The sequence below is a fragment of the Diadema antillarum genome, unplaced genomic scaffold (assembly GCF_040938485.1).
Source record: "Diadema antillarum isolate AM-2024a unplaced genomic scaffold, OU_Dant_1.0 scf00000006, whole genome shotgun sequence".
Taxonomy (NCBI): domain Eukaryota; kingdom Metazoa; phylum Echinodermata; class Echinoidea; order Diadematoida; family Diadematidae; genus Diadema; species Diadema antillarum.
Window position 1 is genome coordinate 1,092,907 of NW_027270895.1, and position 25,289 is coordinate 1,118,195.

Below are 25,289 nucleotides of genomic sequence, written 5' to 3' on the forward strand. Positions count from 1 at the left end.
GATTGAAATCGCTAACCTTTCTACTTCATGCATCTTTCGCTGAATGACTCATTTCATCTCTACTGGTAAACACAGTGTATGTCTCCTCTGCAAATCTTCTATAATTAATGTATGAAAGCTGTTCATACCCATCGCAGGGGCGGATCTAGGAATTCCATAAAGGAGGGGGGGGGGGGGGCGCAAACAGTATTTGTGGTGCTACTTCTGGGTTTCACCTCATTTTTTTTCTTTTTACTTCCTTTGTTTTGAACAACAACTAAAGAGGAGCGCACGCCTGGTCCGCCCCCGTCTGGATCCGCCACTACATCATGTCATTCACTGCATCTTTTTGTGTATCCCCTCATTGCACCCATTCCTCACTAACCTGCACCTCATGTACTAACCTGCCATGCCCTTCGGGGCTCCTTTGCACATATTGAATCCATGCTTTACTTGGACCATGCCTCCCCAGCCGAGCTCCCGCTCCTCGAGATTGACGAGCTCGATGGCGGGATGCTTGACGACGACATCTCGCTCCTGGACGAGGAGCTTGAGATCCCGCCCTACAAGAAATTGGGTCCAATCTGTGGGGAGCAGGCAGCGCAGAAGTACCAGGATTTTCAGGTAGGACATCATTTCACTTTGCAAATGCATGGTCTATGAATGCACTGGGAACTCTTCTGGTTTTCTTGTCTGTTTTTAGTTTCATGTAGGATACAGTTGTGCTGTTTGTGTAAACATCATAGGTGAACGTGAAAATATTTATTATTGGATGTGATTATTCAGTATATGGAATATATCGTCAGCTGAGAACAAGAAAGGTGCTATCATGATCACGTTCTAACATTTTAGCATAATTTTTTATATAAAAATTAAAACAATCAAATGAGAGAAAACAATTATTTGATAAAAAATGGGTAGATTTATAAACATTGTTCTAAATATAGGGTGAAATAGCAAGGTTATAGTTTTATTTAATTTTTTTACATTTTATGGGAATTCAAAAATAAAAAGAATTGACACCATGGTGTAGAGGAAATTGAGCTCTACAACATGATACCAATGAACTCATTACCCTCCAGAATTGTGATAAAGCCCTTCTGGTTCTTAGCTGATGACATGTTAGAATGAAGTTGAAGAAAAAAAAATTGCACTATCAAAATGATAATGATCACTCAAGTGGTAAACTGAATAGAAACTTTGGGTTGATGGAGGACTTCATTGAATGCATGAATGAATGATTGATTGATTGATTGATTGATTGATTGATTGATTGGTGGATTGATCCATATACTAAAGGTCATTTCGTGTTGTAGAATAGGTATATTTGGAATATTGTACGTGCAATATTCGTCTTTCCCAAATGGGTGTAGTTTTTCTATTCTTCTGTTGTCTTCATGCTTTTTGATGTTAATATTTTCGTCAAGGCTACGTGTAATTTGCATGCTAAATGTGACGAGGTCATTGTGTGTCAATCAAATGAACCTGTTGATCCAAATTATGACTTCATGGATTCTTGTTTGATGTAACGTGAGAGAAAGGTCTCTCGCCAATGCAATGTACCTGCCCCAATCTTTCTAAACGTGGCAGTGGTAGTGCAGCATGGCTATAGCAATGTAATGGTTCCTTGTTTTCATGTGTCATTGTTGATGTTGTTGTTGTTGTTGTTGTTGTTGTGTTTTTTTGGGGGGGTCCTGTGGTGATTGATCTTGCCTTTTAATGCATGGCAAAAATAATGTGAAAATATTTTTGTGTGTCAGATCTGACAAGTCCTGACATAAAAGCTAGTATCTACCTGCTGTAAAATATCATATATTAGTTCTACTTAGTCTATCTTTGAAAGGTTTGCATACATGTGCTATGCGTATCTTATTCTGTGACAATGCATGCACTTGTTTGTTTACACACTGAAGCCTCGCAATATTGTCTATGTAAAAGCTAACCTCACCCCACCCCTGTTTGTGCTTTATAGAATATTAAAGCTTTGTGCAGCATGGCATGAAATGAAATGACATTCTGTATTATTTGCACTTTGACAAACCTCATCTCCTGTTGTGCCCTAAGAGTTTGTATGTTGGATGTTGCATTACAGACAAAATTAATACCGGCTGATTTTTTTTGCTCTCTCTCTCTTGCTGCCCACATGAGGCTCATAACATCTTAAACAAAATTACTGATGTAAACTATAAGAATTTTACTTTTTATTATGTTTTTTTGTTAGGGTTTTTTTTGCCATCTGATATTACAGTTTCTTTTTAGTCCTACAAGACAGAAATTGTCTATTGTGAATGATAATTTCATAGCTGAATTAATAATATTCCTGACCTGCACCATAAAATCATTTAATCATTTAATGTCAAATTGCATTTTTTAATATGTATGTGGGGGGGGGGGGGGTATAAATCCTCAGTTCCTGGATGTATTATTCTATCAAAAGTCTAGTAGATCTGTTAAGTCTGTATGGAAAGAGCAGCTGAATTTAGTAGCCACAATCGAACATTTTATGGGCGTGTTGTAAGAGACATATGGGGGAGACTATTTTACCTCTTGATATTTACAATGTCTCTCACCAGCACAGATACGCAAATGAGAGTATGCATACATGTATATGGTGGCTCATAAAAAGGAATGTAGACTGTAATATGGGAGATAGTCAATGGTGTTTCAGGGAAAAAGAAATTTGTGGCTGTCATAAAAATTTACAGCCTTTCAATTGAGTACGTGAAGATTATAATATGACGACCCTGCTCAAAAACCACAAAAAGTAGGCCAAAAGTAATTTCAACTTTTCTATATAGTTTAAAAGAGTTAATAAGCTCTAAGCTGTAAAATGATGTATGACTTCATGAAATTGGACCATTATAACCTTTCAAAAAGTGATTGAAATAAGAGAGAGTTAGGAGGTACGGTTTCATAGAAAAGGGAGAAAAGAGGATTTAAAGATTAGTGTCACTCAAGCATAATGTTAAAAAATATAGATGAAAATATATATTTCCCAGTAGAAGCAGTGGCTGTCTGAAAAAAAAAAGGTACAGAAAGGCTGCCAAAAAATATCTCAATTTCCCAATTTCAATTTAATTTGAAGCCACCAAATTTTGATAGTTGGTAGAGAAAAGATTACTCTCTCAGGTGAGACAAACTTTGAGTCAGTTAACATGATTAACATATCTTGGGCCATTACAGAGAATCATAATCTGTGACTTTTTGTCAGTTTTGAGCTCAATGGTCACATCGTGTCCTGTTATAGAGATCAAACAAAATACATGGTGTTCTTTTTTTGTCACTTGTGGCATCACTGATATCTAATGCTCATATTTCATTTGAATATGATATTGTACTGCAGAGAAACATACCACATAAATGTTTTAAAAGCAAACCAAAGACTTTCAGGGAAAATAGAAAATAAGTTGATTTGATTTTGATAGTGACACATTTTGTATCTCCTATGTGAGCACTTGAAGTATGCCAAGCATATCTATTTTTGAATATGATTATCAAGTTACTTAAATCATTCTCATGTTTAATTTGATAAGATGTGCTTTAAATTTCAACCTTGTGGGACACATCTTCTTTATGGCTCTGCACTGGATACAATGTTTGTCAAAAGTATGCTATTATACATTTATGTCTTCCAGACCAAACTCATGTTCTTATACATCTTAAACAAACCCAAATTGAACAGAATAAATGGCACTGTATGAAGATTTCCATGTAACTATCAAAGTAACTTGACAGTCATAAATGTGTGAAGACAACCTCATTGAGCTGTAGATGGGACAGAATGCTACCTGATTTTCTGATATCCACAATTTTGTAACTTTTTAAAAGCTCTCATTCTATTCACTTTGATAAACTTTCAACAATCTGCTACATTGCTTGCCATTTCCAAACCACACTTTGCTTTGTCTATGATGCAAATCATGAACCATTCTTTCGATGTAGTTCGTATTTTCATTGTCTTTTTTTTTTTTGCTGGTAAAATCCATACTTTGTGCTTGTGGACTGCCATGTGCAATTGGATCAATATTCCCTTTTATTGTACAGAGAACAAAAACACCTGTACGAGACAGATGTTGTGTTTTGTCTTTTTTTTTTGCCTGGACAGTCTAGTCCATCCACACGTTTTATGAGCTGCCTGGTTTGATAGACACGTAGGTTTTAAACCAATGATGGTTTTAACGCTATTAGGCAACTGTCAGGCTGGGGGAGACATTTAAAAAAAAAATTCTTTTATCTATTTATTCATTTGTTTGTGTGTTTATTTATTTATTTATTTATTTATCTATTCTATTGCTATTATTTTTTTTTCGAATGAAAGTTTATAGTTACCAATTAACGTATTACATGTAGCTTGGCTATGGTTTCTGTGAAGAGGAAACCAAGAAATATATAAAGCAAATCACAGAATTTATTGAATACATAATTTTAGTTTGTTTACTGTTTGATTTGCTCCTAGAGTATATTTCCATGGTAGATATTCCATCTGGTCCATATTGGTCCGTATTGGTCCGTATTGATAACTATAGTGAAGCATTCATTGTAGGACTGCATTTATAGTAAGCACAGATAATTATTGAAAACTTTTTTCAAAGTTTCATGGATTTGTATCATATTTTGATTTTTGATTGATTACACCCTAATGTAGATTATGATGTAATTTTAATATTCACTTATTTGTTAACTAGTTCATTTAGCCATCTATTCAAAAAATTTCTATCTACATGTATCTTATCAATCTTGATGGGGTATGATGTTTTACCAATTGTGATACAGTGTGCCCCTCTAGGCAGGTTTAAGTTGAGTTTAACACAAATTTCATAGTTGAAAGTGCAGCTCTGTATTAGAAGAAGACTTGCATGGTGTGTGAAAAATTTAATTGTTAGGCCCCATTAGACTTGAAAGTATGCATTGGTAAGCAGTCCATTGCTCTGAGTGATTGCACTTTATTTCCCACAAATCAGGTTCACAGGCGATCAGGTGCCACAGTCATAAATCACCTGCAAAAAAATTACTGTCCCACTTCGATAAGACCATATGGTAATTTTTACTAGGGAGGGAAAATGCAGTGTTGGAGCTCTTAAAAAGTCCATTATAAAGTCCACAGTTGTCTAGATTTTATAGCACACTATTGCCATTAATCTGGCTCATTTAGAGTTAGTATTTTGATCAGCAAAAGCCTTCAGAAAGTTGCTAATAACTCTTGCAGTGGCTAAACATGCTGAATAATGTACCACTCACTCATAAGGAATGTACAGATCTAAAATGCTTGACTATCAACAGGGCCAGCATGCATGTCAGTCACGCCATGACAGTTTTGCTGAGCAGTTTTGCTTTAAATATAATACTGGTGTACACTGTTTTGCTGCAAGTGTATTCATCATATCCAGTACAATATGCCATTTTTTCTCTCTCTTTCATAGCATTCAATGTGGGTATTGATGTGTGAAGGTCCTGCAGCTGTACAATGTACCATAGCCAATTGTTCTCTTTTCTTACGTCAGTTATTGGTTGACTGGGTTGATTTACCAGAATTCTGGCGCAGCAAAATGAACTGTTTTGTTAGAAAACATTGCAGGAGGAAAGAGAGGTGATATCAAGTATGATTTGCTGCAGTCCCTTAACTTTAAACATTACAAAATGAAAAGCAGATAGCACTTTAAAGACGCTTTAACACTGCACCGTGCTGCCTCAAATTTAGAAATACTTCACGCATTCATGAACTTAAATGCATATACTATGCACAGTGTGTTATATATACTGTATAATATCTCTTAGAATTTTCTATGGGTTGGACATCAGAGATATCATTGTTAGAAGAAGAATGAGTCTCAAGTACCCCATTCACTTAGTAGTTCAAACAGGCACTATAAATCATATATTGTATGTATGATTTTGCCTGTTAAATGAGGAATTTTACATATCTGCTATAATGATTAGAGTTTAAAAGACATTATATAATTTTGGTAGAGATGAGGATTCAGGTTTCAACTTTTTGTGAGATACTTAGAAACCACTTATATGAAATATTAAAGAGCATACAATTCTAAGATCAATTCAAAGTTTGTTTGATGAAAATTGGGTTTAAAATGGCTGAGTACAAAAAAAAAAAACCCTAAGAAAAACAAAGTGGTCTCAATAAAATGTGGGACCCACCTTTTATAAGGACCACTTTATTATTGTGTGTGTGTGTGGGGGGGGGGGGGGATGAAGTGGGCGATAGGTCTGATCTTGCATGAAACCGTGGATGGATGAGAATGGCCATATAAAACAACTTAAGCCCATTCAAGCTAAAGTTTCCTCGCTAAAGAAGCGAGCTAAAGTTGTGCACAGTATGAAAGGGGTATGAGAGAAACAGAGAAAATAAAGAGAGTGAAAGGCAAAGGAGAAAGAGAGAGAGAGAGAGAGAGAGAGAGATAAAATAGAAAGACGGGAGGGGGGGGGGGATCTGACAACAAAGAATGATAGATGCTACCAATATCTCTTTCTGACTTTTGTCTCTTTTATGTGAGCAATGTTGCTTCTTAAAGGGACGCAGTCCTCACAAAATTAAAAAAAATATGTTGTTGTTGGTACCTCCAATGAACTACTTTCATCAAAAACAAACTTTCAAATCACCAAATAAGCTCGTACATTTCGGTTAAAAAAGTGTGACTCTGCAAATGAGCAAGTCTTGGCGGAGAGTCACACGTCATCGATGCACAACTCTTTCCAGCGGTGTTCTGCTCGTCATCCCTAGTTATTTATAAATACATGTTTACTATTTATTTTTATATTAATTGTATTATATATAAATAAGCTTGAAATATTTTGTTTGAAGTAATAAAACCACATATTGTCACATTTTATGAAAAAATTAGATATGATCATTTTGAACACTTAAATTGGTTTTCTGAGGCACGGCTGTCAACGTGAGAGTAGGGCATCAATGATGTTGCACCTTTTGGCAGGCTCTTACACGATCGCTTGCAGGAATTATTTTTTAAAAATCGCGTACGGAGACAATTTTTGATGTCCACGCGTGTAAATTGGTGAAAGGTTATATTTTTTACTCTTCTTAATTATCAGTACAGTGAAAATCTCAGGACTGCTTCCCTTTAAGCCAATCACCACATCCGCTGATCTACGACACTGACTTGTTGATAAGCACAGAACATTGCCCTAAATCTAAACCACAGTGTATATGAATAGATGAAGATCACATTATCCTATTTTGATAATCCCTGTTTTGACTCCATGGCCTTTACGGGGATTGTTACATTGTTATGCATAAGGTGTTTGCCCAACTCACATGATGGGGAAGTTGTGACATACATAGAATAAAACCAAGGGACAAAAATGTGACTTCAGCAACTAAACCAGAGTTCATTGATGCCAAAAGGGTTTAACACTTTATGTGCCATGGTGTAAACCCCCTGTGTGCCACATTATTCTGAGGCAGCAAAGTAGTTATGCTTTGGGAAAACATTCTGTTTTTCAAATCAATGTAACTTTTATAGATTTTTGTTACCCTTGACATGTTTTGAGCAAAGTTGTAGAGAAAATGCCAAGCTCTACTTTGGTGTGAATTGTATGTCAAATCTGTGATTGTTTTTCTTTCAGATGACCAGTAGCTAGTACAAGTATAGAGCCATGATTTTTGCACAGAAAACAGTGACAGAAACTTGATAGAATTTACTCACAAATCTAGTGGGGAACACAGCTTGATAGTCTATCATGACATAAAATGCAAGCTGCACGTGACATGAATGGAATCGCGTGGAACACTTTTAGCGATTTATTGATTGGGTTGGGCAGGTTTGTGCATTTGAGCAGAATATGCGAACTTGGCATGCTGTCGACATAGTTGGGCATACAAATGTGGCACATAAAGGGTTAATTGGTACACTGTATTAAACAATATCAAATCAGACGTAGATGCACTGTACGTATAAATTTTTTTTTCATCAAAGCCATATTCTACTTGTGTTAATGGAAACTTACATCAAAATGCTTTATTTGGTTCTGAATGGCATGTCATATCAAAGTGCAGTATATTCTTTTTTCCTTTCAATTGCAGCAAAACTGCAAATGAAAGTCACTCAAACTTGCTGAAAGCCATGAAGATGAAACAGAATTAGCTTGAATCAAACAGTGTAATATTGGCACTCACAGTTTGTATTTTGTACAGATCCAATCTGTAGTGCAAATATTGATATTGGAGTTTTACGTACGTGCAATCATCATGTTAACTCTTTTTTTTTTCAGTCATTTCTTGGTATCATCATGAAACAAAGCAGAGATTTACATTCCATGTTTGCTGGTAGTCTTTGCTACGTTACCATCTTTTTTCCTTTTTTATGACGACGACGATTATTAAAAATCTTTTGTTCTATAATTTTTTTCCTGTTCTCCAACATTATGTGTTCTATCTTCCTAATATCTTTTCTCTCTTCCATACCTCTGTTCTTTCTCCTTCATTTGCCTGTTCTCTCACCTCCGTAAAATTCTGTTTTATCTCTGTCACTTTTCTTTTCTCTCTGTTCTGTATCTTCTCTCTTTTACCCATTTTGGTTTCCTTTTTTTATTCATCTGTTCTCTCCCTTACATCTTTTATGTCTCTTTGTCACTTCCTTGTCTCCTTCATCCCAATATTTTGTTCTTTCCTCTGCTCATCTGTTCTCTTTCCTTTGTTTATCTCCTCCCCCTGTCCATCTTAACTCTCTTGTGACTCTAATTTATCTTTCCGTCATATTGTTCTTTCTTTCTCCACCTTACTGTTTTCTTTTCCCCACTGGTGTGTCTTCTGTCCTCTATATTTTTCCCCCTTTCCTCTACCATCTGGTCATGCTTCTTTCGCATCTCTATGATTGTGTTTTCCTTGGCGTCTTCTGCTCTTGCTTGTTCAATCAATCTTTTTCCGTCTTCCCTTTAAAACCTGCTGCAGGTCTCCGTCACGGTCCACGAGGCTAGGCAGCTGGCTGGGCTCGACATCGATCCCGTCATCTGCGTGGAGGTCGGCAGCAAGAAGAAGTACACCAGCGAGAAGAAGTCCACGAATTGCCCCTTCTACAATGAGGTCAGTTACATAAAGCAATCATTCTCAAGCCACGTTCTTGTGTGAAAAAACAAACAAACAAACAATGATGAATCTTGTCGACCTTATCAAGCAATGCCATTGACATGCCTCGCTTGTGTTTGTCAAAAGAAATCCTGTCTTTTGTTTTGTCATGAGAAGGAAGTAGGAACCAGAGAATTATGGCCAGAAGGATTGAGGCTTGCTTGCTAATAAATATCTGCAGAATTTGATTAAAATGCTGTCATTTCTAATGCAGATACCTAATGTAAAAGTTGAAATTTTTGTGTTATTTTTTGCCATTAAATTGTAATAGACCTGCAATTTGCCATTGCAGTGCTGTCTGTAAAATGCAAATAACATTGGTCAGATGTTCATGCAATTGGTCATAGGCCTCATAGAAATGTTACTAAGCTATCTAGACAGGTCTTTCCATTGCACAATGTACTTTTACCATCATTTAAAAGAGAATAGTCACACATTTCTCATTGCTAATGACGCTCACTTTTTCTTTTTTCCTCCACAGCTCTTTGTTTTTGACTTTCACGAGCCCCCAGGAATCATGTTTGACAAAATTCTCCAGATTTCGGTGAGAATTACAGAGAAATGCATTTATTTCACTGTGCAAAAATGCATGTACTTGTATAAAATCAGAACAGTCAAGAGTTTGGAGCATTCATGCTGTAAAATAGGAGCAATGACCACACTCATTCACACACATATGCACACACACATACATTTGGAAAGTATGTACAACTACTAGTACTTTTTTCTTCCATATTCTCTAAGCTTATTATGGTTTGGAAACAAATAGAGGTAGGGTTTAAAATGACAACAAATTCGAGATAAAAATCAAGATTGACCATCTTCTGCTATACATGAATTTCTCTCGAGATTTTAAAATTCAAACTCACTGCTGACAGTGAGTGGCAGCTTTATTGTTTAATCTCAGTTCATAAAATGAGAAATGTATTGACAATCTGAGTAGAATAACAGATTGAATCTCGTAACAAGGGATGACTCATTGATTTCTTGTGCTACTAGATATTCATGTCAAAGTTCAAATGTTTAAGGTACTTTTTACCATTGGGAGTAGTGATTTAAAAAATGTTTGGGATATCACATGTCATGCTTACAACTGTATGTGTACATTAGGTCAGTTGTATCACAAAACATCCTATATAAAAATTTTGCAATAAAGCCTAAAATATAAGGAGATATCACAATTTTTCTCACTTAACCATAACTGTAGATGGTGTAGTCTTGAGACAATTTTATCATAACTATTGTTCACATTGTATATATTTAACAACACTTGACATTGATTATAATGATTAGCTTTTTACACTGGTTGTGTCTGTTCCCTAACTCACATTTTAGAACTATTTTGAAGCACTACAGCTGGGTTTTTGTTTCATCTGCAAATGGTAAATAATGCCTAAACCTTCATGGAACTCTCTTTCATACCGTCAGGCTGTGCACTCGAGAAATGTGATACGATCCGGCACCACCATCGGGGCGTTCAAGTTTGACATCGGAACGTTATATCAAGCTCCAGGTATTATGTTCTACTACTTTCTCTTTTTTTTTTTTACTACTGATTGACAAATTGCCCTTCATCACTGTTAATATACACCAATAATTCAGTGTTTTCAGTAATGGCTGTGGCAAAGATCATGGGCATTCGTACTTGGATGCAATAGAAACAATTTGATGCAAGAAATCATTAATAAAGATAAAATGTAGAAAAGGAGGGAGGGAGATGGGTGCAACAGTATCAAAATTCATACATCCATTTGAATGATTTTGATATAGCATCCATTTTGTCTTTGATGGGGGGTGGGGTAGGGGAGAAACAGGTTAAATGTAGAAAAGGAGGGAGGAAGATCGGTGCAACAGTAACAAAATTCATACATCTATTTGAATGTCTTTAACATAGCATCCATTTTGTCTTTGCAGACCATTCTTTCTACAATAAGTGGATCATCCTCACGGACATGAATGACATCAACAGCGGACCCAAGGGTTACGTCAAGTGCGACATCCTCATCATGGGCAAAGGGGACACCGTCAAACCTCCAAAGAAGACCAAGGATGACGGGGACAGCATAGAGGGGTAGGCAGAATACATCCCTCCTCTTCTCTCCTTAGTATATGAACTTGTAACCAAGGTCGAAAATCCAATAGAACCGATAGAAAACCAACGTTCTCTTCAACATTTCTGTTGGTTTTTTAGTTGTGTGTATTGGTTTCTGTTGGTATGATGTTGAAATCAGAACCCCCCCTCAAAAAACAAAACAAAACAAAACATTAAAAAAAACAAGGATGACATAGAGGATGACTATGACAGCATAGAGGGGTAGGCAGAATTCCTCCTCCTCTTCTTTCTCTAGTATGAGCTTGTAACCAAGGTCAGAATCCCATGGAAAACCGACATTCTGTTCAATATTTCTGTTGGTTTTTTAGTTGTGTCTATTGGTTTCTGTTGGTATGATGTTGAGACCAATAGAAATTCCCCCTCAAAAAAAAAAAAAAAAAAAAAAGCCAGTAGAATTCCATCTGAACAATTGCAGCCAACAGATCCCAACATGTCTAACAGAAACCAACAGATACATTGCACTCCTGTTATAATGAACACATTTATAACAAAATTCTTGGTTACCACGAAGTAAAAATTCAGGCCACAACAATATCCTCTCTATGTCTTTTATTGTTCATTTGTCCAGTTAGTAACAAAATTACGATATAATGAAAGAAAACTGCCGGTCCCGAGGACTTCGTTATAACAGGAGTCCACTGTATGAGATCAATTATATCAGTATGTTGTGTCTCATTGTTCAATGATGTATGTTACACTTGATCTCTATGGAAAGCTTATAGTAATGCTGTGCCAGGTAAAATCTAGTTACTGCGGGGAAAACATCCTTGAGGGGACAGTAAATTTGTAAGGATTTTACATCCCTTGCTTCGACCGATTGATTTTGTGACGTGATCATGTATTCTTAGGAACTACCTCCTACCCGAGGGCGTGCCCACGATCCGACAGAGGGCAACATTTAGCATTCGCATCTACCGGGCGGAGGGGCTGCCCATCATGAACTCCGGCCTGCTGGCCAACGTCAAGAAGGCGATCACGGGAGAGATGAATGACCTCGTTGACCCTTACGTCGAAGTCTTCTTCGCTGGTCAGAAGGTGAGTATACACATGTATCTTCCCTTCTCTATAGGCTTCAAAGTGATGTACTAGCTGTGCAATTGTCCAGTCATTGAAGCAAATGACAAGATTAACTGTAGGCCTACATTATGTTATGGAGTAGTTATGTGGCATATCTGGTTACACTCCATTCAGATAAACTTCAAATCCAATGATAATACAGGTACCTAGCACAGCAACCATTCAATCAAAACAGAGATAACAAGATGAAGACAATGTCTACTATAGCTGCCAAGAATAATGTTCATCTGGCAATGCACATTATGAAGTGCAATTATGCTATTATAAGCATCCATCCCCTTACCATGATATCACCAGCCTTTGCTCTTGGCACAAATTCTATCATGCACACGAACACAGTTTCCATTTTATTTTTTATGTATGATACATGGGCACCCGGTACAACATGACACATGCAGTTTTTTGAGGACTGATGTTATTGGTGTATGTGGTACCTCTCTGGCAAATTTGTGATCTGCGGGTTTGGTATTCCATACCGGTATTGGTTTTACCGTGTGGTGGCAAGATGTTGGTAATTGACTTTCAAATCCATGGTAAGAACTAATGCTGTTTTGGCTGCACTCACAGGGCAAGACGTCTGTGAAGCGGCACCGCTACGAGCCAAACTGGAACGAACAGATCGTCTTCAGCGAGATGTTTCCACCGCTGTGCCGTCGGCTCAAGGTCATGCTGAAGGACAAGGACAGCGTAGTCGATGACACCATCGGCACCCACTTCATCGACCTCGCCAAGATCTCCAGCGAGAAAAACGAAGGTGGGGATATATTTTTTGTGCCTCTATACATTGTAGTTGCCATGTTGTTATATTGTGATGTGAAAGGGTATACGTGTAATTTTGCGCTTCCAGTCACTATATTGTTTTTGTTGAGACAGCAAAGTCATGTAATGCAAAATGTAGACCTGCCTAGCCTACCTGTATATGGAAGTGAGTTAAAAATAAAACAAGGCAAAATAGAAAATAAAATGAAGTATAAATTTGATGCATGATGCATTGGACATATCCTTGTCAACTAATAACCAATGGCAACACTCTGATTAACGATTAAAGTCTCTTTCTGCTGAGATTGGATCGTTTTCAGGTCTTTATAGTCTCAGCCCAGATGAAGACAAAATGAATATTCCATTCTTTGGGACAAATCTGTGATTATCTTCATACCAGTTAGTGATTGTTTTGATATTATTTATGAAGGATTTTGCTGATAATGGTAGCATGATAGTGTTTGTCATTGTCATTACATTGCATAATTATTATCATTTTGATTAAATATTTATTACTGTTTATAGTAGAAGTAGAAGTAGAAGTAGAAGTAGAAGTAGAAGTAGAAGTAGTCTGCATATTGTTGACTGAACAAAACTATCAAGAGCCCTTGATATTAAAATCATTTATCATCACAAGTCATTCATTTCACTCTCCCATCCAGGTTTCTTGCCAACTTTCGGGCCCAGCTGGATCAACCTCTACGGGTCGACCCGCGAGTTCAACACAGTGGACACCAACCGTAAGCTGAACGAGGGCATCGGCGAGGGGTGCATGTTCCGCGGCCGGCTGCTGATTGCCATCAAGACGGATGTGCAGGACAGCACGCTGGAGTCTGGTGGTGTGAGAGTGGACACAGAGCCCTGCCTGCCCATCTCAGAGGTATGATGAAGCTACAAATAGCTAGGATGGGTGTTCGAGGTAGTAACTTATGTACAGCCATTGCATATTGGATTATTATTAAATACTGATGTAAGCAGTGTTGTCCTTGTTTTGAACTGCATCTGCTGCTTTTATCCTGTAGTTAGTTTGATAGATAGTGTATGTTGTGAAAGACATCCACTTTGACTGACCATTGACAATAGGTGATAATTTGTAAGACGTGAAAAATAAACTGTACAGCTCTGGTACTTGTATATGAAAAAATATTTTCTACTTTAAATATTCTGGTTGATCTAAATCATCAGCGAATTATTTTGTTTGAGGGAAATCACATAATTCGGGAGAGATCATTTTTGCTAGGTACATGTATAGTGAAAATAAGGTAATGGTACCTAAAAGCAGAACCATGGAGTTCATTTTGCAGTAGTTAAGATGAATATGTTTGATATTTTTTTTTTATTCTATGTCTTTTTTTTCTTTGCTATATCTTGTGCTTATTTTTTGATGTATTCACGATCTTTTGTACACAATGTCTGCAATTCAGCCTGTGAGCTACAATAGATATTGCACAATGAAATACCTTTTCAATTTGAATCAATTCAATTCAGTTCATGATATGATGCTAAAAGGAAGAAGGTTGTTGTAATGATGATGGTGATGAATGCTGTGGTCCAGTCAATGATGCAGGATGCTGAAATTGTTCTTGTTGCCACGTTGCTGGTAATTAAATGCAATCTTTCCCATCTCCAACTTTCAGGCTGCTCCAGGGAGGAAGGACGAATTCTTCTTCTTCGCCACCGTGTTCGAGGCGTCCATGATTGACAAGAAACTTGGAGACAAGCCGATCACATTTGAATTTACCCTAGGTGAGTTTTCAAGTCACCAAAACTACGTTTACGTTAAAGAAAAGACATCTTCAGAAATGGATGTAGAGAATTACCACTAACATCATTACATGTGAAAATGTATTGTTAGGAGAACTGGTATGCAATATGAAGTGAATGCTGAAAAACTGTTAAAAGTTGGAACAGGAAAAAAGTTGCAACTGAACCCTAAGAAATAATCAATTAGTTGTGATTATAGTTGTTCATCAGTAAGTCTTCTTACTGATCGAGTGATGTTAATAGGGCACTCTACACTTCAAGGTGCTACAGTCTTGTTACTGTTGAGTCATCAACAGAGAAGTTGGTTGTTTCCTGGAGCTGTATATCTTTGGGAAGCAAATCTTCATCATGATGTAAGGTTTAGAAACATGTGGTAGCTGTAAATGTCACACATTGATAAAGTGAGGAAAAACACTTTGAACCGGTTAGTGGTGTTGTCTTGTCAGAAAGGCAAAAATTTGATGTAATAATTAAGTTAGCAGTTCAAGTACTGCTTTGACTGTATTGGCAGCAACGATTAGAGCAACAATATCAGACATGTATCTGTCTGAAAAGTTGCAGCTTATGCCTCCTGTAGAAACTTTTAGATGTTGTGCATGTGTCACACACATCTCGCATGTATTCTCTCTCTGATAGGTAACCATGGCAACCACATGGATGGCCGCAACATCCACCAGGCCCGAACCACGTATGACGGCTCCGACGATGAGGAGGAGCAGCTCATCCAGGCGCCGGAGCCAGAACCGGAGGTGGGCGTCTCAATGACGCCACCCATGGCGCCCAAGTCGGTGGACAAGGATTACTACTACATGCCGTTTGATGACAAGAAGCCCATCATTTACCTCAAGTTCACCACTGAGGACCACAGGCGCCGCTTCTACAACATGAACATTCTCTACAAGATCGCCGAGCGATTGGTTAGTGTTTCCTCTTCCAGTTTGAAAGCAGTCTGAAGACAACAACAAATTACCTTTCATTTCATATGCCTTGTCATTTAATTTGCCTTTCATTTAATATGCCTTGTCTGCCTTGGACTACTTAACATAACAATGTCGGAATTTCGGAACTTGGGTATTTGTTCCATGTTCATCGTGTCACTGCCGGCAACCAGGGACAGCCTGGTGGAAGTGTCGCTGCTGGGAAAGTAATAGATGACAGGTTCGAGTCCCACTGGTTCCTTTTTACCGACATGTTTGTGAATTTACAGATCAGCAGTTGCAGTCTTAACAAATTTCATTTGTAGAGGGAGATGAATTGAAGAAACTCACACCTGAACCTTCACCCCTCTGAATAATATCTTGCTTTCATTAACAAATTTACCTACTTTCCATTTGGCCAGCTGTGCATCGAAGCATGATTTTGTATCATCAGTCTGCTTTGTCTGAGCAATGCCAGTGGTATCCTGTTTGTGGTCGGAATTTTAATTAATAGCAAAATTATGTCTTCCGTTTATAGTAGATGCCATGGGATAACCCAATTCCAGACATATGCACCAACAGCCTACCCTGGACATTCCTGCTGGTCCATTTCACATCACTTTTACTATAGTATATTATCAAGAAAAAAAAAAAAAACACCACCAAATCCAAAACAGGGTGCCCCAATCTTTGCATGAATCTAGAAAAGAGAATGCATACTTGAATACATTTTTAAACATATGTTATGTAGTATCTTATGTTTGGTATGAAAAAGCAAATTGTAAAGAGTTTTAAGAAAAAAGATGTATGCAGCATGCTCCTTTCTTGAGCAATTGATTGGTATTGATAGTGGTCACTACAAGCCAAGCAAAAAAGAAAGAAAAGAAAAGAAAAGATATGTGTATAATCTCATTATTGCAATGATAGTAATGATGATGAGGGTGATGATAATTGTTAATGTTATTAGCTGTAGTAGAAATATTACTTATGCTACTACTGCTACTGCAGCAACAACAGCAACGACAACATGAACAATGACTACCACCGTACTACTGCTACTACTACTGTTACTACTACTACTACTGCTGCTGCTACTACTACTACTACTACTGCTGCTGCTGCTGCTGCTGCTACTACTACTACTACTACTACTACTACTACTACTACTACTACTTCTACTACTACTACTACTACTACTACTACTACTACTACTTCTACTACTACTACTACTACTACTACTACTACTACTACTACTACTACTACTACTACTACTACTACTACTACTACTACTACTACCACCACCACCATTATGCCACTACCAGTTCTAGTGACTACTGTAACACTGCTCTTATCGTTGTCGTCATTTTCAATAGTCCTGTCACAATAAGAAAGAGAAAGAGAATACATCTGGTTTTTGTCTTATTGCTGTGCAGGAGGAGGGTATTTCTGATGTCTCTGACAGGCTGTCTAAGGACAAACCCAACACTGAGAAGGTCCTGAGAAAGGTCCTCAAGGGGTTCATTGAAGACTGCCTGTAAGTATATGGGTCTGATTCAAGACTACTACTCTGTGCCTAGCAACAAATATTCAAATGTGAATGACGCGCCTCTTAAACATAACAACAATGACAACAACAAAGCAACAGTCTAATGCCTGATATTTGAATGTATTTTCCTTGTTTTTGTGTTTCTGTTTGCTTGTTTGTTTATTTATTTGTTTGTTTGCTTGTCTCCATTTTTGCCATCCAAGATTGCATGGATGGATCTACTCTAATTCATCACAGTGGTTGAATAGAGTTTCATATGTTTCTTGCAACTAGTCCTTTCAAGAATTTCTGTCATAGGCTCGTTCAATATTCCACTTTTCTATCTATATGGTTCTTTATATTATCTATTTATCATATATCTATTTATATCCATTCATATTCATGTCAGTGGGGGTCTGTGGGCGGAGTTTAAATCCTGCCAAATACTTTTATTTTTTTTTTTAGATGATTTAGCCCATAATGTCCATTGGTAGTTAGGTACCAGGACCCTCTTACAGAGTAGTGCCAGAACTGATGAGGATACCCCTCAGTACATGATGCCATAGTATACACAAGAACATCTGGAGCTTGTGTATAGTAGAATATGTGTGCGAGTACTGTGCATTAGAAATTTGTGTAGGCCTATCTCTTTAGGTATATATGCATACTCACAGACATGATTTCCATCAACATTTTGCTGTTCTGTCCACACGTTGATGTCTAGTCAATACTCCAAGCTGACCAAGGGAACGGGAGGCGGAGCCAACGCGGGGAAAACAAAGCTGGACAGGGAGCGCAATCGATGGCTGCTGTCCGAGCTGGTATGACCTCTGACCTCTACGTTGTAGAGCCTATTCAAATGACATCATTCTGATAATGTGTCTTAGTTGCTTCATTTGCAACTTGCTCTTTCATTGCATCAACCATGGCTTGCTTGATTTTCATCACAGTTGTTACCGTAACACTTCCTTCATGCTTGTTAGTAGAGAATGTTCTCCGTTAGGCATTTACCCCATCTCTTTATTGTAGGTTTCATTGGTCATAATTAGTTTATCATAAAGTACAGCAACATTTGCTTTCAGTTGAGCCCTTTATAGTGTTCACTCACACTTGTTTATTTCAGTTTCAGAATTTTCAAAGGCCTCTTTGATAAATTGCTAAATCTATTACTGATTACAAAAATGGCTACACATTTTCAAAGAATAAAGTTTCCAGTTTTGTCTCTCAGATTGGCAAAAGCTTCATTTACTGAATTAGTTACTGATTTCAAGATTGCGTACACATTTTTGAAGAATAAAGTTCCTGTTTCTTCTCTCACATTGGCAAACCTAAACATATTTTTTTTTGTCCAATTTTATGCAGTTTCATTTAGTTTAACCAGATAGTTTTTATCTTTCTCTGATACAAATCAAGATATTTGGTGAAATTTGAGAGTTGCCAATTTACTGATTTCATGATGATTTTTGCAGCAAATTTTTCCCCAGTTTTTTTTTTTTTGTGTGGATGATATGTTCATTGGAGAGAACTGTTAGAGATATCTTTAGATGTTTACTTGTGAAATGTGCAGAAGTTTGTTATGACACAAATTGATGCTAAAGCTTGAATTTTATAAGTGATATACGACAGTTTGCATTATTGGTGCCAATGTTTCAATCATCATTCATGCATTCTTTGCTACTAATGATTTCTGTATTGTGTTGCAAATTTTGTGTCTTAATCGTGCCCTACGACATTTGCCACTGATATTAATAAAATGCTCTCCCATTTCCATTGAATTTTGCTTGAATTGCTGCCCATGTGGACACGGTCCTTCACTCATCCTTGTCGTCATCATTACTCTTGGGTTTTTCATCATCAAAATGGAAATAATTGCTTTTCTTTGCTGTGTTTTGCATGTGCAATTGTGATTGATCTTTAATAATTGTTGTTCGATTTACATACTCTTTGCTGTCTTAAAAAACAAAACAACTTAAAAACTTTGCTGTGCATGCATTTTACACTTTTGATCTGGGGATATATGTATTTTATATCCCTTCTTTTTGTGATTTTGTGTGTTTGTGTGGATATATGCTAAATGTGATTAACATTTTTGTTATGGTGGCTGCAAATGCCAAATGACATGGCTGATCCTGATCCAAACTTTCTGACAAAATCCTACGACAAACATGCAAACAAACGGAATAACAAAACGCGGTTCCAAAACTTCCAGAAAGATTTAATGGAAGATGCTGCGGACGTTCTGGGCGAAGACCCCGATGAAAAGCCCCCTGCCAAGCGGGCCCCCAGCTCAAAGCCTCAGGCCATGGACCTCTTCAATCAGGTACAACGTGGGATCATCCCTCCCGCTCTTTTCGTGTCGGGTCTGTGCTTAGTGCACTCCCTTCATGACTCACAGAATATTCGCATTACTAGAAGAATGAGTACATTTTGGGTGGTACTCCATTTCTTAAACTTCATTGAATATTTCAAATTCTATTTAGCTTGTTTTTTTTTTTTCCAAATTCTAAGATAAATGATTGAACAGTTTTATGTTTGGGTAGAACTCCATTTCTTAAACTTCATTCGATATTTCAAATTCTATTCAGCATGTTTTTTTTTTCTTTTGTCCAAATTTTGAGATAAATGATTGAACAGTTTTACATTTGGGTAGAACTCCATTTCTTAAACTTCATTAAATATTTCAAATTATATTTAGCATGTTTTTTTTTTGTGTCCAAATTCTGAGATAAATGATTGAACAGTTTTACATTTGGGTAGAACTCCATTTCTTAAACTTCATTAAATATTTCAAATTCTATCTAGCATGTTTTATTTTTTTCATTTTTTCCAATTTCTGAGATAAATGATTGAACAGTTTTACATTTTGAGTGGCACTCCATATCTTAAACTTCATTAAATATTTCAAATTCTATCTAGCACGTTTTATTTTTTTCCCAAAATTCTGAGATAAATGATTGAACAGTGTTATTTTTGGGGTGTTACTCCATTTCTTAAACTTGTTTAATATTTCAGATTCTATCGGCAATGCTTATTTTTTTCCCAAATTCTGAGATACGTCAATGATTGAACAGTATTGCATTTGGGGTGGTACTCCATTTCTTAAACTTCATTAAATATTTCAAATTCTATCTAGCATGTTTATTATTTTTCTCAAAATTCTCAGATAAGTATTGCCATAACCCTGATATGAAAAAGTTGCATTTGTGAAGTAAATTGATAAATTGATTTTGGCATTTCACCAGGGTTTCTTTTTCTTTCTTTTTTCAATTATTAAAAAAAAATCAAATATGACCTAAAATGGCATTCATGGTTTACAACAAGAAAGAAAATGTTTTTGTAAAGTTTCATCAAGTATGATAAGCAAATTCTCTCTGTGAAATTGGTATCAGTATGTAATAAATTGTGAGATATCACTCTGGCTTTCCTTTATATCCAGGAAAAGTAGTGTACATTCTATCTGTACAGAACTATGCAACAGTAAATACATATTGGTTGAATATACACATATATTTCTGAATCAATTATATAGTGTTTGCACTCATTCAAACATAAAGACTATCTTTTAAACTGAATGTCTCTACTTGCTATGATATTACTGAAATTATCTATTAAATTGCTTTCAGATTCTGATTGGTATGATAAAAAATGATATGGTGATATTGTATACCAGTGCAGTTTTCTGCAGTACAAAAGTTCCAGTGCAAACTGAATCTCATATAGCAATGTGTATATCTTTTAACTGTTTGACACTTAGGCAGGAATAAAAACGAGACATTTAAACAAAAAAGAAAAGAAAAAGAAAAAAGAAATTACATTTGAAATTTGGTAGGAGATGAACCAGCATGTGAAATGAATAAATGTATGTTGCAGCAACTCTTGTTTCTAAAGCTTGAGTATAAACTTAGGGTTCTGTTTCATTTGAAAAAGAAAGAAGAAAATCTATGTAAATTGTAAATTGCATGTCATTACTATTATTGCTCCTGATTGTGATGCATTATGGGAAAGAATATTTTATTTTTGAAATAACAGTTTCTGCATGAAATTTTCCGTCAACATTCCAAGCTTATCTTTGGTTTCCTATAGAAATGAGGGGGCTTTTTTCTTTCTGTTTTACAATTAAGTTTGCTTTTGCCACTTCCTCTAATTACACTTTGTGTTGATTCAACAGGTGTAAAGGTTGATCTTATTTTTCTTTCCTCTCAGATAATGCATCAATGACCTCCCAAATTTAAACTTGTGTGAACCGTCTGCAGGATTAATTGTTGTTTTAGGAGGGGAAAGATGTCTTCAATTTGTCCTATAGTGGGAAATATTCTTCCTCCCCCAAACCCCTTGAATCTCTACATCCTCGTGTGTTTGTGAATCACTGATGAAGATAATATAAACCAATAATGAAATCTAATCTGTGAACTAACTGACAAGCAGTTTAACCTTTGTCCTTTAACCTTTGACATTAACCACAAACTGCCAAACCTTTATTAACCATACTATCACTCTTGCGCATTTCTCAATGTCACTGCGTGGCACTTGCCACCTAGCTCTCAGAAAAGATCAGAGACTTTCTGATCAAACAACTGGCACTTGTAAGTAAAAAGTTATAGATACACATGTATCCATGGACATGTTAAACCAGCAGTTTATCACCTGGGACATGTACAAGTATACAAGTACCATATCCAACTACATATGTTTGTTCCTGATATCTTTTACACTGAAATTAATAGTTCAGTGACTTTTGTGTTATTGTTTATCTTTTCCACTGACTTCAATAGTTCAGTGATTCTTTGATATTGTTATATCCTTCTAGCAGACATGGTTATATCTCTCTGCCAGTGTGTGATATGCTATCAGATACACTTGTATATCAGTCATAAATTTTATTTTAGCACAGTCTCAGCTGGCATACAAGTGGGGGAACCAGTAATGGACTACTTTCCAGGTGTGAAAAACTGAAGATTTGTCTATTCTTTCACACACCTCTCCGGTATACAAAGTTGAATGGGAATTTATTTCAAAAGGTGGAAATCTATGTATTTTATGCATATACAAGGTATATACAGTATATATATTCACCTTCCTGCTTCTATTTTCATTATTCCATATAGTGAATATCCTCATCTTATTTCTCTATATCAAAGTTATATGCAAAAAAGGGATATGAACCAAAACACTTATCTGGCTTTGAAATACAGTAAGACTAGTGGCTATAATCCAGATAAGCTCCGAGCCTTAGCTTGCTTCACTGGTTGATGAGAGCCCAATTCACATTGAAAAGAAAAACTCATACAAAATACCCAAATACTGTATATACATGAAAGATTATATACACATGTATGTAATGTACATTATACACATGTCTACAAATTGTATACTGGCTCATGCATACCAATGAGACTGTGTTCACACTCACACATTTACACCTTGTAGGTTGTTCACCCCCCTTCCCCACGCACCCGTGTACACAGAGAGGGGACTTTTATCACCATTGACTACCCTAGTAAACCCTATGTGTACCTATGCTGAGTTTAAATCATGGTTAGAATGTTTTCATATCTGCATCAGATCGATATTTGCTACGTCATCATGTAGCTTTTAAACATGTCACTCCATACCTTTGTAAACTGTCACACTACCGAAGAAAATCATGAAATGGCAAACCGCCAGTTTCAACTAGGATTGTGCCACAAAGGCATTTCTAAAAGTGGCAATGAGAACATTGAACTTGTCTCCCCAGTAAATAACTTTGAATACATCAAACTATACTGAAATACTTTCATTCAACCTAACCCTTGTGCTTTGAGTGCCGATAAACACAGAAAATCCTGTACACACTGCTCAAAGTCCCTAGTACAGAAAGGGTTAATCAACCTTGTAATGCCAACAAAATGTAGTAAATAAATATTTGTAACATTAAAACTCTCCTTCAGAATGCAATAAAAAAAAAAGACAGTCAGATATTTAAGTGAGTGTTTTTCTATTGGCTGTTCTGAGTTTACCGGTGTCATATAGCATTTTTCATGAGGGTCATCAACTTCAGGGTGGGACTGTTCCACTTTGAAAGGGGAAGATGGAGTGTGTTCTGTGTTTGTTTGGTTTTTTTTTTTCCAGTAAGGGGCAGAATGCTTTTATCTCATTACCTTTTGTCACATCATAATCAGCAATTGGGGTAATGTCATGAAATCATCCTCAACATATCTTATCTATATGCGTGGATTCACCATTCATCATAAACATTTACAGTGTTTCGCATGGGTTGGACCATTGTGTGGCAAAAAGCTGGGATACGTCACATAAATAGTGCATCCTTTACTGAATTACATACAGTATATATGGTAATTTGTAAACACAATACCCACAGAGAATAGCAATCTGAAGATACAGCATTTGCAGATATTTCAAAGTGACATAAAAAATATGATGAGCAAGCAACTTCAAAATCCTGAATAAACCTTTTTGTTAAGGCAGTGTGGTTGAAGAATGGTCAAAAGGTCAAATAACAGTCCATTGATATTAAAGTTACATGTACAATTTGTATGTGCAAAACAGCGAGTAGAATTGATTAAAAATGACTGACATTTGATTTTCATGTGCCGATACACATTCTATTCAAAATGAGAGCCCTATGTTTGAAAAAAATATGGTTGTACATATTTTAATGTCAAAGTAATATTTACTTCTTGTACATGTGCAATATAACAGTAAATGTGTGCTGTGAATAAAAAGCCTCACCATATAACATTTCCGTTTTGCCAATTTCTTTGCCTGCAACCCCTCCCTCTCCCCTCTACTTAAACCTACGTAAACAAAATGCAATAAATGGGCGCAAATATGTAGAAGCTGTCATGTCTGGTAAGCTATACAAAATCAGTTTTACAATCTATGTGGATTATGCAGTCGGTTGAAAGTTCAATATGCACTCTGTCAGCGTAAACTCAAACTCACAATAGTATGATTGTAGCATACAGTGATGTGAGCATCGCTGTAGAATTTTCACATGCATTTGTCTTTCTTCTGTTGCGTCATATCTAGAATTACGAAGAAATTTTACAAAAATCCATGTCCAATTTTATCAGCTTTGCCTATGCAGAGGAGTGTGCAATTGTACAGCCCTTAGAACGTATCTCTATATGAAATTGATATCATATATGAAATTAAAAAAAATGAATAGATGAAAGGCATACACACATGAGCATGAGGTACGCTGTGGTGAGTTTGTTTTAATGGACAGAGTGCATAAAACCACAATATCAGATGTTTTGACATCTAGGGGCGATGTGTTTTGGCACTGTTTACTGTTGTCATTATTTGTCTATGTTCCCAAAGGAAGTTTATGTAAACCATGGTAAAAAACAACAACAACAAGAATATATAGGAAATTACAAATGCCACTCTTCAAGTCAAGTCAGTCTCATCAATTAAAGAAAGAACAACAACCCAAACTCAATTTATTGAAAAAAGTGGCCTTCCAATGCTTGTCTGAAAATGTCGGACAGAACACAAGTTGAAAAAAAAAATGCAGCTCATCTGCATCCATCGCAGAATCTGAAATTAATGTGCCAAAATGATATCAAATTATGTGTATCGTTTTAGAAGCAAAATATTGGTCAAAAAAATTGTCCAGTCCATGGTTTGGATAAACCTCCACTGAGTGTTTGGGAAAGAAGAGTGTTTGCTATTATCTTTATTCAATTTGTATGAAATAGTTTTATACTCCTTTTTTTTCCTGTATATTTGTAAAACTGAAATATTCTGCTTCTTGTTTCTTTTTTTTAAACTTCAATATGTAGTTTATCTTTCTGTTTGGTTTGAATATCTCTTCCTATATGACTCTTTGGACTGGGCTATAATGAAGATGCGGTTCTTTTTTATGTTTCACATTTGCCTTTCAGTTTTGAGGGGAGTGGTGTCTATGCTTTGGTTTTTGCTTGTTTATCTGCTCATTTATTTATTTGTTCATTTATTTCTTTGGGGAAGGATTTATTTGTGTCTTATCCATCATTATTGTATTTCATACTTCTCTCGTCACTCTTTGTCCACGCTTGCACTCATTGCGTTTGT

General features: G+C 36.4%; 1 protein-coding gene across 1 annotated transcript in view; it reads left to right on the top strand.

Moving 5' to 3' along the window:
- Positions 1 to 25,289, top strand: part of LOC139715629 (otoferlin-like) — a 141,286-nt gene that overhangs the window by 21,997 nt on the left and 94,000 nt on the right. The window contains exons 7-19 of the mRNA XM_071627189.1: positions 452 to 603; positions 8,903 to 9,034; positions 9,558 to 9,620; positions 10,505 to 10,589; positions 10,991 to 11,147; positions 12,038 to 12,224; positions 12,834 to 13,020; positions 13,688 to 13,905; positions 14,663 to 14,771; positions 15,426 to 15,706; positions 17,140 to 17,240; positions 17,956 to 18,052; positions 19,441 to 19,551. Of these exons, the coding sequence (XP_071483290.1) occupies positions 452 to 603; positions 8,903 to 9,034; positions 9,558 to 9,620; positions 10,505 to 10,589; positions 10,991 to 11,147; positions 12,038 to 12,224; positions 12,834 to 13,020; positions 13,688 to 13,905; positions 14,663 to 14,771; positions 15,426 to 15,706; positions 17,140 to 17,240; positions 17,956 to 18,052; positions 19,441 to 19,551 (1,880 nt within the window). The remainder of the gene's footprint in view (positions 1 to 451; positions 604 to 8,902; positions 9,035 to 9,557; positions 9,621 to 10,504; positions 10,590 to 10,990; positions 11,148 to 12,037; positions 12,225 to 12,833; positions 13,021 to 13,687; positions 13,906 to 14,662; positions 14,772 to 15,425; positions 15,707 to 17,139; positions 17,241 to 17,955; positions 18,053 to 19,440; positions 19,552 to 25,289) is intronic.